General features: G+C 43.0%; 1 protein-coding gene across 1 annotated transcript; it reads left to right on the top strand.

Moving 5' to 3' along the window:
- Positions 1 to 979: 979 nt before the first annotated feature.
- On the top strand, positions 980 to 13,341 carry igfbp5b (insulin-like growth factor binding protein 5b). The gene is made up of 4 exons (XM_062533771.1): positions 980 to 1,669; positions 8,760 to 8,974; positions 9,055 to 9,174; positions 9,405 to 13,341. Exons 1-4 carry the CDS (start codon positions 1,336 to 1,338, stop codon positions 9,537 to 9,539), a joined length of 804 nt encoding a protein of 267 aa, XP_062389755.1. The 5' UTR covers positions 980 to 1,335; the 3' UTR covers positions 9,540 to 13,341.
- Positions 13,342 to 14,508: the final 1,167 nt, after the last annotated feature.

Raw genomic sequence — 14,508 nt, 5'->3', positions numbered from 1 at the left:
ACATAAACGAACACACGCACCCACACACACACACACACACACACACACACACACACACACCTCCTTTAGGCTATGAGTAAGTAATGTTGCCTGAGGCAACTAATAATTGATTAAACTACTAAATCCACTAAATGGTTAAGATTTACACTACTTGGATTTGATGTAAAACAAAAGAGATTTCGTTCATCTTAGAATGGAGTGTTGGGTGTTGGCTGTCATCTCCGAGCTGTCATGTAATAGCTGTCTCCATCCTTGGTACATGCTGCTCCAACAGTGCTGAAAATGTACAGGGGGTAACATGCGCCATAATGTCATTGCAAATACCACGCTATTCCACAAAAGAGACTAATACGAGTTACTACACTGTATCTAACACTGTAATCTGTGCTGTCTAGACAATATTGAAGAATGCATGTTTTACACATAGCCAAGGCTACGCATCACAGTTCCTTATTTGCCTCAGAGACTGATACCCACACTGCCTATACAGAATGCTTCTCCGGAAATCTGCGTGAGGTTGTCTAAACTTACTGATCCGTGGTTAAAGATACACTTTTCGAACACCTTTATATTACCAGGTATCTTACTATATCGCAACGACTGACTGACAGTTAGAGCGAGTTGCTCTGCCACGCAAAGAGACGGAGCAGGATTAATGTGGTATGTGCGCGTGTTGATACAGTACTCTAACAGCTATTGACCGCCGCTGAAAAGCATACAACTTTGACTGTGGTCGACAACCAATTTACTTTTCTCACATTTGCTATCATACTTTTCTCAAGATTTCGTCGGTTGGTTGGGATCACTTAGGCTGCGACATGAAAGACTGGAGAGACCTATAGCTTAAAAAAAAGGCTGGCGCTCTGCCAGAAACAAGTGCGCCTCCCTTCACCGCAATTTGGCTTATTCATAGTTAGGGGTTTGGGTTTGGCTGTTTTTAAAAAGGCAAGCCTGCTCTGAAGTTGATCAGTCTGCTCAGAAACTTCTCCAGAGGGGAAAGTATTGGAATCGGTTTCAAAGGGGGGAAAAGACCAGATTTTCGAGCGCATCCAAATTGCATTGCACATGCCGGACAAATCTTAAATAATAAAGAGGCAATGTTTTTGTAGCAGAAAGTCCAATTTAGATTTATGCACAGTTTGACCTGTTAATTGGATGTTTTCAAAAACAGAATATTTCACGCTTCTTTGAGAAGTCTCAGTGCGGTGTTTCAGCAGTTTGGATCTTTTTCACTCAACTGTATTTTGATAGTCTGATGACCTGAGTGAGGCATTTGAAAACAAATCACTGGCGCTTAAATTTTTGTATCGGAAGTAAAGAAAAAAAGACAAGAAGATGATACACAATTTGTTCGTGGTGGTTACATTTTTCTTGGGTTTGTCCCGGTGCTACTGTTCGTATGTCCCTTGCGAGCCCTGTGATCAGAAGGCGCTCTCCATGTGCCCACCAGTGCCTGTCGGCTGCGAGCTGGTGAAGGAACCGGGCTGCGGCTGCTGCCTGACCTGCGCTCTCTCGGAAGGTCAGGCGTGCGGCGTTTACACCGGAACATGCACACATGGGCTCCGGTGCTTGCCACGGAACGGCGAAGAGAAGCCGCTTCATGCCCTTCTTCATGGTAGAGGAGTGTGCACAAATGAAAAAGGATACAAGCCTCTCCATCCCCCGATAGGTAAGTGGTGCAACGTCCCTCTTCATTTCATACTGCAACAGCCTTGTCATGTTTTAAGTGAGAACGATTGAATATTATAGGCTACGGACAGGCGACCGCATCTGAATAGCCTACCTTGAGACACATGAATGACCAGACAGAAAACTGTTATTACGACAGTAGCCTACAACTGTTGGTACATGACGTTTATTATAACCCTAACATTACAACCCGAGTTCCAAGACTTGTTTGAAGGGCAACGTTGAAAGCGAACCGTAGGCTACATTGTTACTCTGTATCTTGGACTTCACAACATTCATGATAGCCGGCTGGTAAAACAATAATGACGCACAGAGTCAAGTTGTATTATTCATGGCGGGCCAAAGTACCGTCTTATGTGTTAGTTTCTTTTCCTGCTGTCTTCTGTTTCGCCTCGACTCGCGCGTGTGTTGTCGCCCGCACGTGCATTAACAACTGTATGAATGTGTGGAGTAGTTTTGAGAAGGCAGGGGTGGATCACAGTACACCGTTTGAGATCGTTCATTCTTGTATTTGTTTTGTTTTGACGCGCATGCTGTTGCGGAGTCTATCTGATACTACAGAAGTCCCTTAAACCATGTCAAGGAAGCGGTGATAGCTCTTAATGTTTTTGCCCTAGTGTGTGTGTGTGTGTGTGTGTGTGTGTGTGTGTGTGTGTGTGTGTGTGTGTGTGTGTGTGTGTTCATTTCACATTCCCGATTAACTTTGGATGGGTACATTTCCCCTGTCCACTTAACGTCATCACCTGCATCGTATTTTGAAACAAAAGGGTTTGATGTGAACAAAGACTGGTACCAGGGAGGAACATCTTTCATTGAGCCATTCATGTTAGAAAACTACAGAGTGTTGCAGTTGCCCATTCGTTATACGCTACCGTGGCAAAGTTGAGTATTTTAAAGTAACTGCACAGATATTTCTTGATCTGACGGATCGAAGCCGCGGGGTTTATATTTGTGGGTGGTGTGGACTAGCCTACTGTTCATAGATCAAATACAAGGGGAGGGAGGGTGATCAAACGCTTTGAGGTAAATTAAATGGTGTAGCCTACTTGAATCAGCTTCTCTATTAAAGTCATTTCATGTCATGTTTTGCAAGCTGTATTCATTTTATTGATATAACAATTTTGAAGTGAGTGTTTTCAGATTTCAAAATGAAACCTCCATTGATTCTGATATTCTCACAGCAAACTGTACACCTCCTAGCCCCCCTATGTCCCTCCCTAGGGCAACATCAATCCATGAAACAGCATGAATGGAATTCAGCTCACTCTATTGGCATTGTTCTGAAAATAGAAGACAGTAGACCTACACAGCATTCTTAAAACATAAATGACAAATATATCAATGCCAAATAGCATTAGTTTGACACTGGTGCATACTTTAAGGGTTATTTCTCTGTCAGAATCATGACGGTTCCCTTGAAGTCAAGAAATTAGAGCTTCTCTTCCGGCGTGCCTGGTATTGCAGTGGGCACTGAGTCGCGACACAGTGATTCAGCAGAATACTTTGGGAGCTGTTCTCTGAAGAGCCCTCTGCCAGGCTCTGGATGGATTTAGACGGGCACTTCTCGTCGACCATAGTATTCAGTTTCAGCTTGGTTTCACCAGCTGGGTAAAACAGACACAGAGAGAGGTCAAGTGTCCATGACCACACAGGGTCGAAAGGCTGCCATCTACTGTGTGCTACCCATATTCTTGTTTTAATAAAGTCATTTCAACCCATACCATAAATGCACACTTTAAGTGGTCTGAAATTCAGACCATTTTAAATGGACCTCTCCTCTACTATGCTATTGAGCTGATTTGGCTTTAACGTCTGATTTTTATGAGTGAGAATGGCTTTCTGCACTCATTATAAGAAGTGGACTTTCTGCAGAGGATTATTTGTGTGGCATGGACCATCAGAGTCCCACAGTGGTTGCCAGCAGATCCACAAGCTTGTGAAAGAGCCCTATGTTGTGTCTGAACAGATTGCTCCTTGCCAAGATACAAAAAAACCCCAAATAATTCAAGAGATGCTCCAAATTTACAACAGTTGACTTGTGCATGAACAAGTATGTTGTGCCTTGTAAACATAGCATTGATTAGAAAAAGACCTTGCATGAGAGCCAGAAAAGCATCAAAGACAAAGTTGTTTTTGTGACTTTCACTGTTGCACAGCTAGTTACACATCTAGGTTTTATCACAACATGATGGATCTATCTGACTTCACCTTCACAAATTTAGATTAGGTAGGCTAATGCTGTATTGCGCATAAATCACAAGGTCTTGGCCCATGGATGAAGTTTTAGATTTGTTGGTCAGCAAAGGCAACAGATAGCAGGCTTCTGAATACTGATATTATTGCATAGAGGTCTTATCATCTAACAATCTGCCTTCAGGAGGTTGGGACCACTTCAGGAAGTAGGTGTGGTCAGATGTGAAGATGTAGAGAAAGAATTTGATTTCACGCAAACCACATATGCAGTGTCACATTAAATTGGAGCTGGAATCTTTTAACATGAACTTAATCCCAAGTGTTGGCAATGTTGGCCTTACCTTTAAAGTCTGATTTTAAGTCTGCACCATGATACAATCCACAAATCATACAGCCAACCACCCTCCCGTGAAATATGCAAGCAAAGAACCCATTTGGCATGCTCGAATGATTACTCCAATAAAGCTTTACTACAATCTATGTTGCATGTATTTGTCACTGACAACTGGGAGGCCTGTGGGTAACAGCTGTGGAGAAAATCAGCTCACACAGTAGTCTCCTCTGGCAGGAACATGTGATTCTGAGGCAGCGACATCCTCACGCTGAGCTTTAAATGGGAACATGTGTGGCCTTACCAAACCAGTTTAGACTCCATTACCCCAATGCCTCCATCACGTTTGTGTCATCTACAGGTTCTTAGATGCATTTCAATTGAGAGATATTATAGGGAGCATGGTCATACAATGTGGCCAAATGGAAGATTCCAGTCTGTTGAAAACCCCTGTCATGTATTTCAAGAAAAGAAAGAGAGAGAGAGGGGGGGTGCAAGTGTCATGTTTCATTGCAGTCTATGCAGAGCGAGAACAAAAGGAGCCTAATTTCTAGCCTGCAGCACTAGTTCAGTTGTGGCTCAGTTCTGTGCCTCAGGTTTTGGATGCCGTCAAGACACCAATGGATAGAAGGGTTTCAACACAATCCAGCACAGTTAACCTTGTGCCAAGAGCCAGTCTTGTCACACCCAGCAATTGTTTTGAGGTGGTAAAAATCATTGGAAAGGCAGCGTCTGGTGGTGTGGTTTTTCAAAACCCAAAACTTGTCGGTGAGACCTCAGACCAAAATTAGGATTGTGCTGTATAGCAAAGGCTTGCATCTGCTGTGTATTTGCTGTTGCATTTTGGAAGAGGTGTGCCTCCCATAACAGATGCAAGAAGTAGAAATGAAGGTCTTTCTGCCGGCCTTGAGCATTTTTCAAGAACAAGTGGTTATTTAGAACATGAACAATGCAATGTTATTTTTGTCCTACTTTGGATAGAGAGAAACACTCCTCGTTGATTAGACCTTTGTATTGTTCATTTGAAGGCATGATATGGCAGCTACTATTGCCCAGCAGTTTCTAGCCACATACTGTAGTCCTAAACAGGCAACAACAATGCTGCAGCATGTGGGGTTTGGAGCTGTAATGGTTTGATTTTGTAATGTTTTGATTTTGTAATGTTTTTGTTACAAAAGCCCAACAAAAAGTTCCTTTTGGTATGATGGTATCTACCCAAAATGTTATTGTCCATGCTGGGTCTCAGCATACCCCAAACACAGCTGGATCTAATACCCACTTAAACTCTCCAAAAGATTCCAAAATGGTCTCTGATGCGTTTTATCAGCTGGAAAATGTGTTTGGTTTCATCCCTTTTCTGATGTCAGTCAGCAAAAATAAAACATTGATATATTACTTTGGTCTACCCATCTCCTCTTGCAGTTGCACTTTCATGCTGCAGTGCCTCAGTAGCGCAATCATGCCATGGATTGAGTCCAGGCTTAAAATATTAACTAGAATCAGGCTGCAGCGTGGTCAGTCAGAAGCTTGACCACATCATGTAATGCCAAAAGAAATGCTATGTGGTCATAGCGCCAGATAGTCCTGGAGAAATCCTCAACAGCTATTGCATTCAATAATGGAATGTGAGTTAATTCTCATGTTGTGTTGCACTAGTGTGTGTTTAGCTTGAATAGCTGTAATTTAAGTGCTTTTCAGCTGAGCCATCTATGTGCAAAGAATGTGTAAACTGCATGAGCCAATAAGTCAGTCAGTGCGCCAGGAGAGCAAATGATACAGAGGCATTTTCCTAACACCTTTTCATCATCTCCCTCTATTCGGCCTTTTATTTGCTTGAGATCAGTGGACCGGAGGAAAGAAATGGTTGAAAGAAGGATGGATTGCCTTTCATTATTAGCCCTTGGGCTGCAAGAAACTTGGGATATTCATGAAGTATAATTGTCCAGTACACATATTAATAATTGAAGAGAGCCATATCAGATGCACCTCCTTTGCCTACTCAGGTCCTCTCGTCTTAATGAAAACTTCAGCAAGACCAAGGGGAGAGACACCAATACCTCTTTAGCTTTCATTCCAAAGCTCATTTGAATAGAGGGCTGCACGTGATACCACTCAATTGGCCTTGCTCCAGAGTCTTGGCAGTGTTTCAGATGTTAAACACAGTCCTGCTAAGCCTTCTTTACAAGCCGGGGACCCAGCGCATGGAAAAAGTGAGTTTTGTCCTCATATTGAAGAGCTTTGGCTCAGAAAAGATGGATTTGATGTTTCCAAAAAAAGAGGAGCTCCATTGTCTACAAATGGGCTTAGGCAACACTTTGTGCAATATTGAATTAAACAGAGTATACTCAGCCTACATGACCTTGACTTGCAGGACTAAAACACACCATAAAGATCTGTGGCCAGTGTCTAGGCCATAAGAGTGGACAGAGGCCACTTGTGTTCCCTTGTGTGAACTAAGTGACCTTAATCAGTAATGTACTTCACAAAACCATGTAAAACATCCAGACCTCTTGATTAAGAGAGGCATGTTTGTATGATGAAATAAATGGTTTAGGTTTTCTTTCGAGAACCTAAATACAGACCCCCATCCCCTTCAGGCATGCATTTGCCAGACTTATTTAAAGACCTTTATAGCCCCATCAGCTGAAGAGAGTTACAGGGAAATTCTAGGTATCTGTGCAGAAATTACACTCTGCCAAGTCATGAGTTGCGAGATTAATTTCAAAGAGACAACCAGAAGCCAGGAACCCAATTCCAGTAATCACCCCTCCCTCGTGTGCCCATGTCTTCTGTCTCAGACCCTTTCAACACCGGGCCGCTGATAATACCCCTCCCCTGTCTGCAAGTCCATATCAAAAGGTGGAGTGTAAGTGGTTTGCTCCATTATTTTTAATTGTCCCCTCAGCTGTCCCACAAGATCCCATGGCCGTGTTCTCAACAATACTTGGCACATGCTTACCCGAACATCTGACCCTTACTCCATCTCCTGACTGCTATACAGTTGGATTTCCTTACTGGATAAATATAACCACAGGCATCCACTGGCACCATCAACAGCTCTCGGTCTGGCAGGTTCCCCAATTATTTCTGTGCTTACTATACAATAAAAACTCGGGGGAAAGTGGCCGTCGTCCACACTGATTCTAAAAACCTCCAACTGGGGGTATTAAATCTCTTTTCTTAACATTGCTACTTAAGTGTTTGACCACTGAATTTGTCACATTACCAAACTTTTGACTTTGGTACTGTGACCCTGCTGCGTCTCACATTGTTTGATGTGAAATGTAAGGCAATTATAATGTATGATTCTCTGAATCAAATCAGATGATTTGTTGTGGGTAATATTTTTAGTAGCAGTGCCAGTGGAGGACCTATACCCCTTTGAAATGGTGTTTGTCATGCTAGTTAGCTTTTGTCTCTGAAGTCCTCTTGAGTTCAATCAGCCTGCACCACAGTAGGCAGAGCACAGCGTCGGCATATCAAACTAAACAAGGGGAACACCGCACTGATTCGCTCACAATGACTTAAAACTGAAGTGTTGCAGATTGTGAGTCCAAAGAGCATGAGGGCATGATTCACTCACAATTACTATGAACTGAGGTGTAACAATCAGACGCATTCTTGCGCAGACCTGTTTTATGCTCAGCGGACAAGGGCTCTGTTTAGTGGCAGTGTATATTAGGGATAATAGGGTTTTATTTCTGCAACCAAAACCTTGCTACCCTCAATGATGATTCAATGATTAGATCCAAGCTGCAGATAAACCTCGTATGTTTTGGAAGGTATTATCCACTATCTAGCCATGGATTTTTTCATCTCGAAGTAAGCATGTGGTTGCCATGGTGCTATGGTAACCGTGGCTTCAAAGGGTCCAGATATGGCCTGATGCAGAAAAAAGGCCTTTGAATAGCTAGCTTCTATTTTCCACAAGAAAAAGTAGTCAGACCAGTCTCTTATTATGAAATGAGTGGAGGAGCTTAGATGATTTAGCACTAAACCCCTGAGGTGACTCAGTAATATGAGCTACTTGAGTTTGTGTAATGATTTCTCTAATGTAGGGCAGATTTCTACTCATTATGGCATTACAGGATGTGCAATGCATTCCTTACAGTATCCCCTTTAACTTTGTCTTACATGTGGCCTGTCTGTTTTACCCTAGTCTATTTGATTTAGCTCCATATTTCACTTGAGTGGAGATCTTAATGGTGCAGAAGCTGTTTATATGATAATTAGCTAAGTCATGCATGGCTTTGCTTGTTTGAGTTTCATTAGGGGTTTGGGGATTTGTGAGGAGAGGGAAAGGGAGGGTCATCAGCTGTTGATCCTGCTCCCCCTCCATAAACAAATGCAAGGGAAACATTTGGTGGGAAAGCAGTTGGTTTTATGTTTGTCTTCAGGCTCCAATTAGGCATTTGGACAAGAAAATATGAATGTACATACACAGAGCGTATGCAACAGTCATGATTTGTCACAAGTTGTGTAAAAGTGATGAAGGGAACTACCATATAATGCTGACCTTGTTGCCCCATTTGTGTGTGTGTTGCAGATCGTGAGTCCAAAGAGCATGAGGACACGATTAAGACAGACATGACTGAGGACCAGATGCATCAGGCCAAAGCTCCCCTGCATAAACAAGACTTGATCAACAGCAAGAAGGTCATAGCTTTGCATAAGGACAGGAAGAAGCAGGGAGAGAAGCAGAGGTCCATGGGCCAGACAAACTACTCACCACTTCCCATTGACAAGCATGAACCCGAATATGTAAGTAGAGCAGGAGTGGAGGGGTCCTGGGTTACTGGCTTAGTGTTGTGATGTAACTCACTGTGTCTTGGTTCCCACAGGGTCCATGCAGAAGAAAGCTGGACGGGATTATTCAGAGCATGAAGGACACTTCACGTGTCATGGCTCTGTCCCTCTATCTCCCCAACTGTGACAGAAAGGGCTTCTTTAAGCGAAAGCAGGTGAGAGCATTTGCAGTCAGCTGTGTGCAGGAGCCATGGTGTACAACCATGTTGTATAGGTTTATCTCCCTCCAGCAACCCTCCCCCCACCTCCACCACCAGATTTAAAGTGGAGTGGCTTGTGAAACCTAAGGCCTTTTGTTGGGTGTTTGGTGTGTTTTTTTGTGAAAGTTTCCTTCTAACCCCTTCTCTTTGTCCTGTCCCCCCCCCCCCCCCCCCTCCACTCTCAGTGCAAGCCCTCCCGTGGCCGGAAACGAGGCATCTGCTGGTGCGTGGACAAATACGGGGTGCAGCTGCCAGGAACCGACTATAGCGGGGGCAACATCCAGTGCAAGGACCTGGAGAACAGCAACAACAACGAGTGAGGAGACGTCCCCCTCCCAGATCACCTGACCCTAGGGCCCACCTCCTCCTTTCCTTCCCACCTGTTCACCCGCCAGTCACTTTGAGATTGTGATACAAAGCAAAACGAAAATCAAAGTAAACGAAAAACAGAACAGAACAATAACGAAAATGAAAAAGCAGAAAAAACGACACAGGAATCCTTTTTTCGACTGAGCGCTCATCTCTAACTCACGGGACCCAGCAAGTCAGAGTCATTCTCTCTCTCGCTATTAAGGAATCCCCTGCTAGAAGCTGGGTCCCAGCAAAATAAATAAATAAAAAACAAAAATATACATGCAATTATATATTTTTTATAGAAGCTGGGGTTTGAGCACCATACCATTTTGTTTAAAGTTAACATAAGACAGAAAAGAATATATGGCATGTTTATTATTAACAGGGCTATCTTGTTTTTTACATCTATTGTTGTTGAGGTGTCAGAAGAGATAGCAAAGAACTCCACTATTGGAAGAACTGTTTTTTTGTTTGTTTGTTTTCCAAAAGAAAAAAAAACACACGATAGGGATCTGCTGATACAGTCGTCTCTATCTGGGTATTTGGTCCTGTCAGAGCACTTATTATAGGGGAACCTGCTTGGAAATGTGTAACTTCACCAAGTTCAGTGTACATTTGTGTGAATGTGTGTATGAGCATATTTTGTGTGTGTATGCATGTTTGTATGTGTTTGATTGTGAAAGAAAGGTAGAGCAAGAGAGAGAGCCTTTTATGAAAGAATGTCCTTTATTTTCTTCCTGTCACGGCGTATGTGGCAGAGCTCCCTGGCTTCAGAAAGGTACTCGTACTTGCCTGTTCACCGTGTGTTTCAGGGAGTGAAAAGTGTAAGAATCAAATTGTGTCCGACAAACCTGTTTAAGTGGCTCCATGACTCTGTAGCTAGCCTAATATGCCAACTGTGCCTATGTATACAGACGCTGCCATGCTATGTGACAGAGGTAAACAGAGATTGCTGCTCCTGTTGGTGGACTGATGTCTTGGCATATTCTGAAGATAGAATCCATGATTTGACTTGATAGCATACTCGTAGGGCACCAGTACCCTCTTTCCTTCTGTATTTTGGGCATTAAGGCAGTATTGGCCTGTAGAGGTGGTGATTGGTGACAAGAGGTATGTGACAGATGTTAACCCATCTTTGGCCTTACTGCCATCACCAAAATTCTCTGTATGATCCATCATTATTATAAGTCACATCAATTCCACGTTCCTGCTTTTTCAGGTTTTGTTGAGGTGCAGGATACAGGCAGATGTTCACCAGTCAGGACTAACTCCACCCTCTGTTTTTTGGTGTTTGAGGTGCAGTCTTGTATTTTTATTTTTTTATTTTTTATTTTTGTGCTGTTTTAATTGCCTTCAGTGAAGTAATGACTGCCCACTTTTGAGCCATGTATCTAAACCAAGATCCCTGACACTGAAATCGGTGTACTCTTGGTATATTACCTTTAACTTTAGATTAATGAATGTTTTAACAACAAAATACAGTATACTGGTGCTTGGAAAAGACTTGTGTATTTTAGCCTGTAAACAATTTGCATCGTTCTATTCAACCTGTCACAAAGCGACCCTAGTCGTTTGAATCCAAGGGCATTCAGATGACAAGGCAGTGAACCAGTCAGGTCACCTCTAGCCACTCTCCTCCCAATTTGCTCGTATGCCACATCCCAAAATGGTTATCCACTTCAGACAACTTGTCTAGACTGTAATTCAACATGAGTTGTTTTACAAGACTGTGTTCTTTTCCCCCCTTTCTTGTTTCTTTTCTTTTCTCCTAAAGGGGCATCGTTAAAACAAAGGGCACATTTACTACAGGGTCAGCTGATGTGTAGTTTTATGTGAGTCTGTATGCGAGTCTCAGTGCCTTTCTACATGCAAATACATTTGAATAGTGACGTGAACATTACACAGAAGCCAAGGGGACAAAGCAGGCAAACCCTTTTGTACTGACGAGGGACCTCACTCAAGCTCAGATACAGAGACGTACAATGAATATTATATCGACTGTTTTTGTCACAAAGCTACACGCCCTCTTTAAATCCTCCTGTGCTGTGGCTGAGAAAGAGATAGAGGGAGAGGCCTTTGTCACAAACAGTGCAGACGTGTGGGCACTCTTCTGTCTCTCTCTTGCTTTCTGTTGACAATAAGCTGAAATGTTGATTGTGCAAATGTTATGTGTACTAGCTGAAGAAAAAAATACTTTTTCGTTTTTACAATCATCATATACGTCAACCACGAATGACATTGTGTCAATGTTAAGCTCTTGCTGATTTTCTCAGTGGAAAGGAGACAGAAAAGCCATTCCCAGCCACTGTCGTTGTGCGCAGATCCGATTTCAGAGCCCAAGTGTTCATACTTCAAAACAATGGGATTTAGCAAGTGGAGCTGCTCTTCCGAGCCTGCCCCTAGCGTGCTACCAAAATCCCATCTAATGAGCTCATAGCGGAAAGAAAGAGAGTGGGAGAAAGAATGAAAGTAAGAGAGGGAGGGGGAAAGCGATGAGTACAGCTCATATATCTGTAGTGGCCAAGGGATTTTTTGTTTTTGTAGTGGTTGCACGGTCATACATCCATATGCCCTCTGGGTGTCTGAAAGTGAAGACATGTAGCTTGCACAAAAGGTCTCTGAAATGGTCCTCATGCAACAACCACAGGGCGAATCCAAGTATATGGATGCTGTCCAGGTCCTGAGCACCAAATTGCGCCCCCACCCCATCTATTAAAGAAAAAGCAGCTTGCACTTAAACGGCATCATAACTAAGTTATTGCCACATTATGCCCCTTTTTCTGTAGTCCTGTCAACAACAACTGCATTCAACTCGTGTTCAGGTAGAGGAACAGTAGCGTGACCTTGACGGAGCTACCGCTCCCACAGTATCTTTGACAGGGGCTATGTGGCCCGCGCCTGAGACCCAGAACAATAACCGTTAGGGAGAGCCGTATTCAGTTCATCCATCCACTCCACTCTCACACAGCCTATAGACAATGAGCCTCAGTGCCACTCCGGGAGAGGGAGAGAAGGTGAGCGCCATGGGCGGTGATCGCGTTCAGGGCCTCACCAGCCACCCCGCATTCATTTTGGGGGGGGCACACAACTCACACAACACAACACAGTAGATGCAGTTAGCGGGGTAGATGACTGGGAGGACTTCAGAATCTGAGAGGCAAACACAGGTAGATGTAAACTTAGCCTAAAATAGGCCAAAATCCACTGAAGCAACTATTATGATGTTTACCAACTCTGTATCTTAGAACATGGACTAGCAAGAGAATTAATAATCCTAATTCTTAAGGTAAAAGATAGTCACTAGTTGGGAAAACATTTTTTAGGAGTGAACAAAGATCCTCTTCTTCCTTACAGTCGAGATATGCTATATGTTTCAAATCCTATTGGTGCCTCAGTCAGATTCTGAAACCTGCCCTCTGGTTAGACTAATGCAATAATCACAGCAACCGTATACAGTTACTACAGCTTGGTTTTCTGAATGCATAACAGTTTTATTTTCCGGTTGAGTTTTGACATGATGTTTGATCACCACAGCATACTGCATAAACTGGCATGTGAAATGACCCATTTGTGGCAGGAGGACCGTGGAAATGTTCAGCATTTGGAATTCTTAATGATACAAAACAAAAAAAAAATCTCAAATTATTAAGAAAGTGAATATCACTGTGTAATATTTATTCAACTTGTAATTTATGTACTCTTTTAACCTTTGTCTTTTTTGTTATGACAAAGCATTTATTTAAATAAAGTTATGTATTCATTTAACAATGTAGTGAATTGTTTTCCTTAAGTTTGTCATTTGTTTTTGTTCTACAAATACTGACGTCCATATGCACACAGCTGGGTGGATGCTGCGAACATACTGCGTCACACATGTAATCTCAGCATACCCAGGCTGGCATAGTCAAATTAGACACACACACACACACACACACACACACACACACACACACACACACACACACACACACACACACACACACACACACACACACACACACACACACACACACACACACACACACACACACACACACACACACACACACACACACACACACACACAGAACAATTTCCCTGACATAAATGCATCATCCAAACAGATACACTATGCAAATTCATCCATGACTGTCAGAGTAAGCCAAGTGGCTGGAAACATTGCCTTGGAAACACTCATAGCTATAGACAATGAAACAAACAAATAGCATACACATGCATAACATACACTCAACACAAGTGCAATAGAGGATCCTCTTGGTCAATCATCCAGTATTCAATCACAGTTAATAGTGAAAAAACCCAAACGACATGTCTTTTAGAGGAATAGTACTCACACAATATACTCTTGTGTGTATATACTTTCCTGATAAAACTAGTGACAGAGAAATATCAACAAGTTCTAGAAGGAACTAAATGTCACCGGATCTGGGTTGATTTGGGATGAAGACATATTGCATGAAAGCCCTGCCCAGAGGCTAGTCACCTGGTTTTCAACAGAAGTCAAAGAGATTGCACAGGAACAAGGAAGTCATTTACCATGGGTTTGAACATCAAGGGGGAACACTGACTGACACAAGGGGGACTGACTCCCCATTCAAATTAGCCAGGAAGTGGAGCCACTCCACAGATTACACAGGCCCATGTCATGGAAATCATTCCTTTATCACTGACTAAAGGTCCAAGCTGGGCTAACCTCCGGGGAACACAATATTGGCTTTGGAAGCCAGCGACTCAGCATGGACATTTCAACAACAGCATACCGACTTTACTGCAAGAACGGATGGAATGGCCCTCTCTTCTTGGCCGGCTCCAACGTTTACAGAGCATACTGAACGTGCAATCATAAATACATAGTCTGTGCTGACACTAGACAGTCAGCCAGCGCGGCCCTGGCACAGAATAATGCGGAAGGTGGAAACCATCAGAGGTGTGTGT

Source organism: Sardina pilchardus, chromosome 4 (assembly GCF_963854185.1).
Source record: "Sardina pilchardus chromosome 4, fSarPil1.1, whole genome shotgun sequence".
Taxonomy (NCBI): Eukaryota; Metazoa; Chordata; class Actinopteri; order Clupeiformes; family Clupeidae; genus Sardina; species Sardina pilchardus.
The sequence above is the reverse complement of the archived record's forward strand: the minus strand, read 5'-3'. Positions and strand labels throughout refer to the sequence as shown.

Coding starts and splice junctions, on each gene's coding strand:
- igfbp5b (XM_062533771.1), top strand. CDS start 1,336: ATGATACACAATTTGTTCGTGGTGGTTACATTTTTCTTGGGTTTGTCC. Junction 1,670..8,759: donor GCCTCTCCATCCCCCGATAG/GTAAGTGGTGCA, acceptor TGTGTGTTGCAG/ATCGTGAGTCCAAAGAGCAT. Junction 9,175..9,404: donor GCTTCTTTAAGCGAAAGCAG/GTGAGAGCATTT, acceptor CTCCACTCTCAG/TGCAAGCCCTCCCGTGGCCG.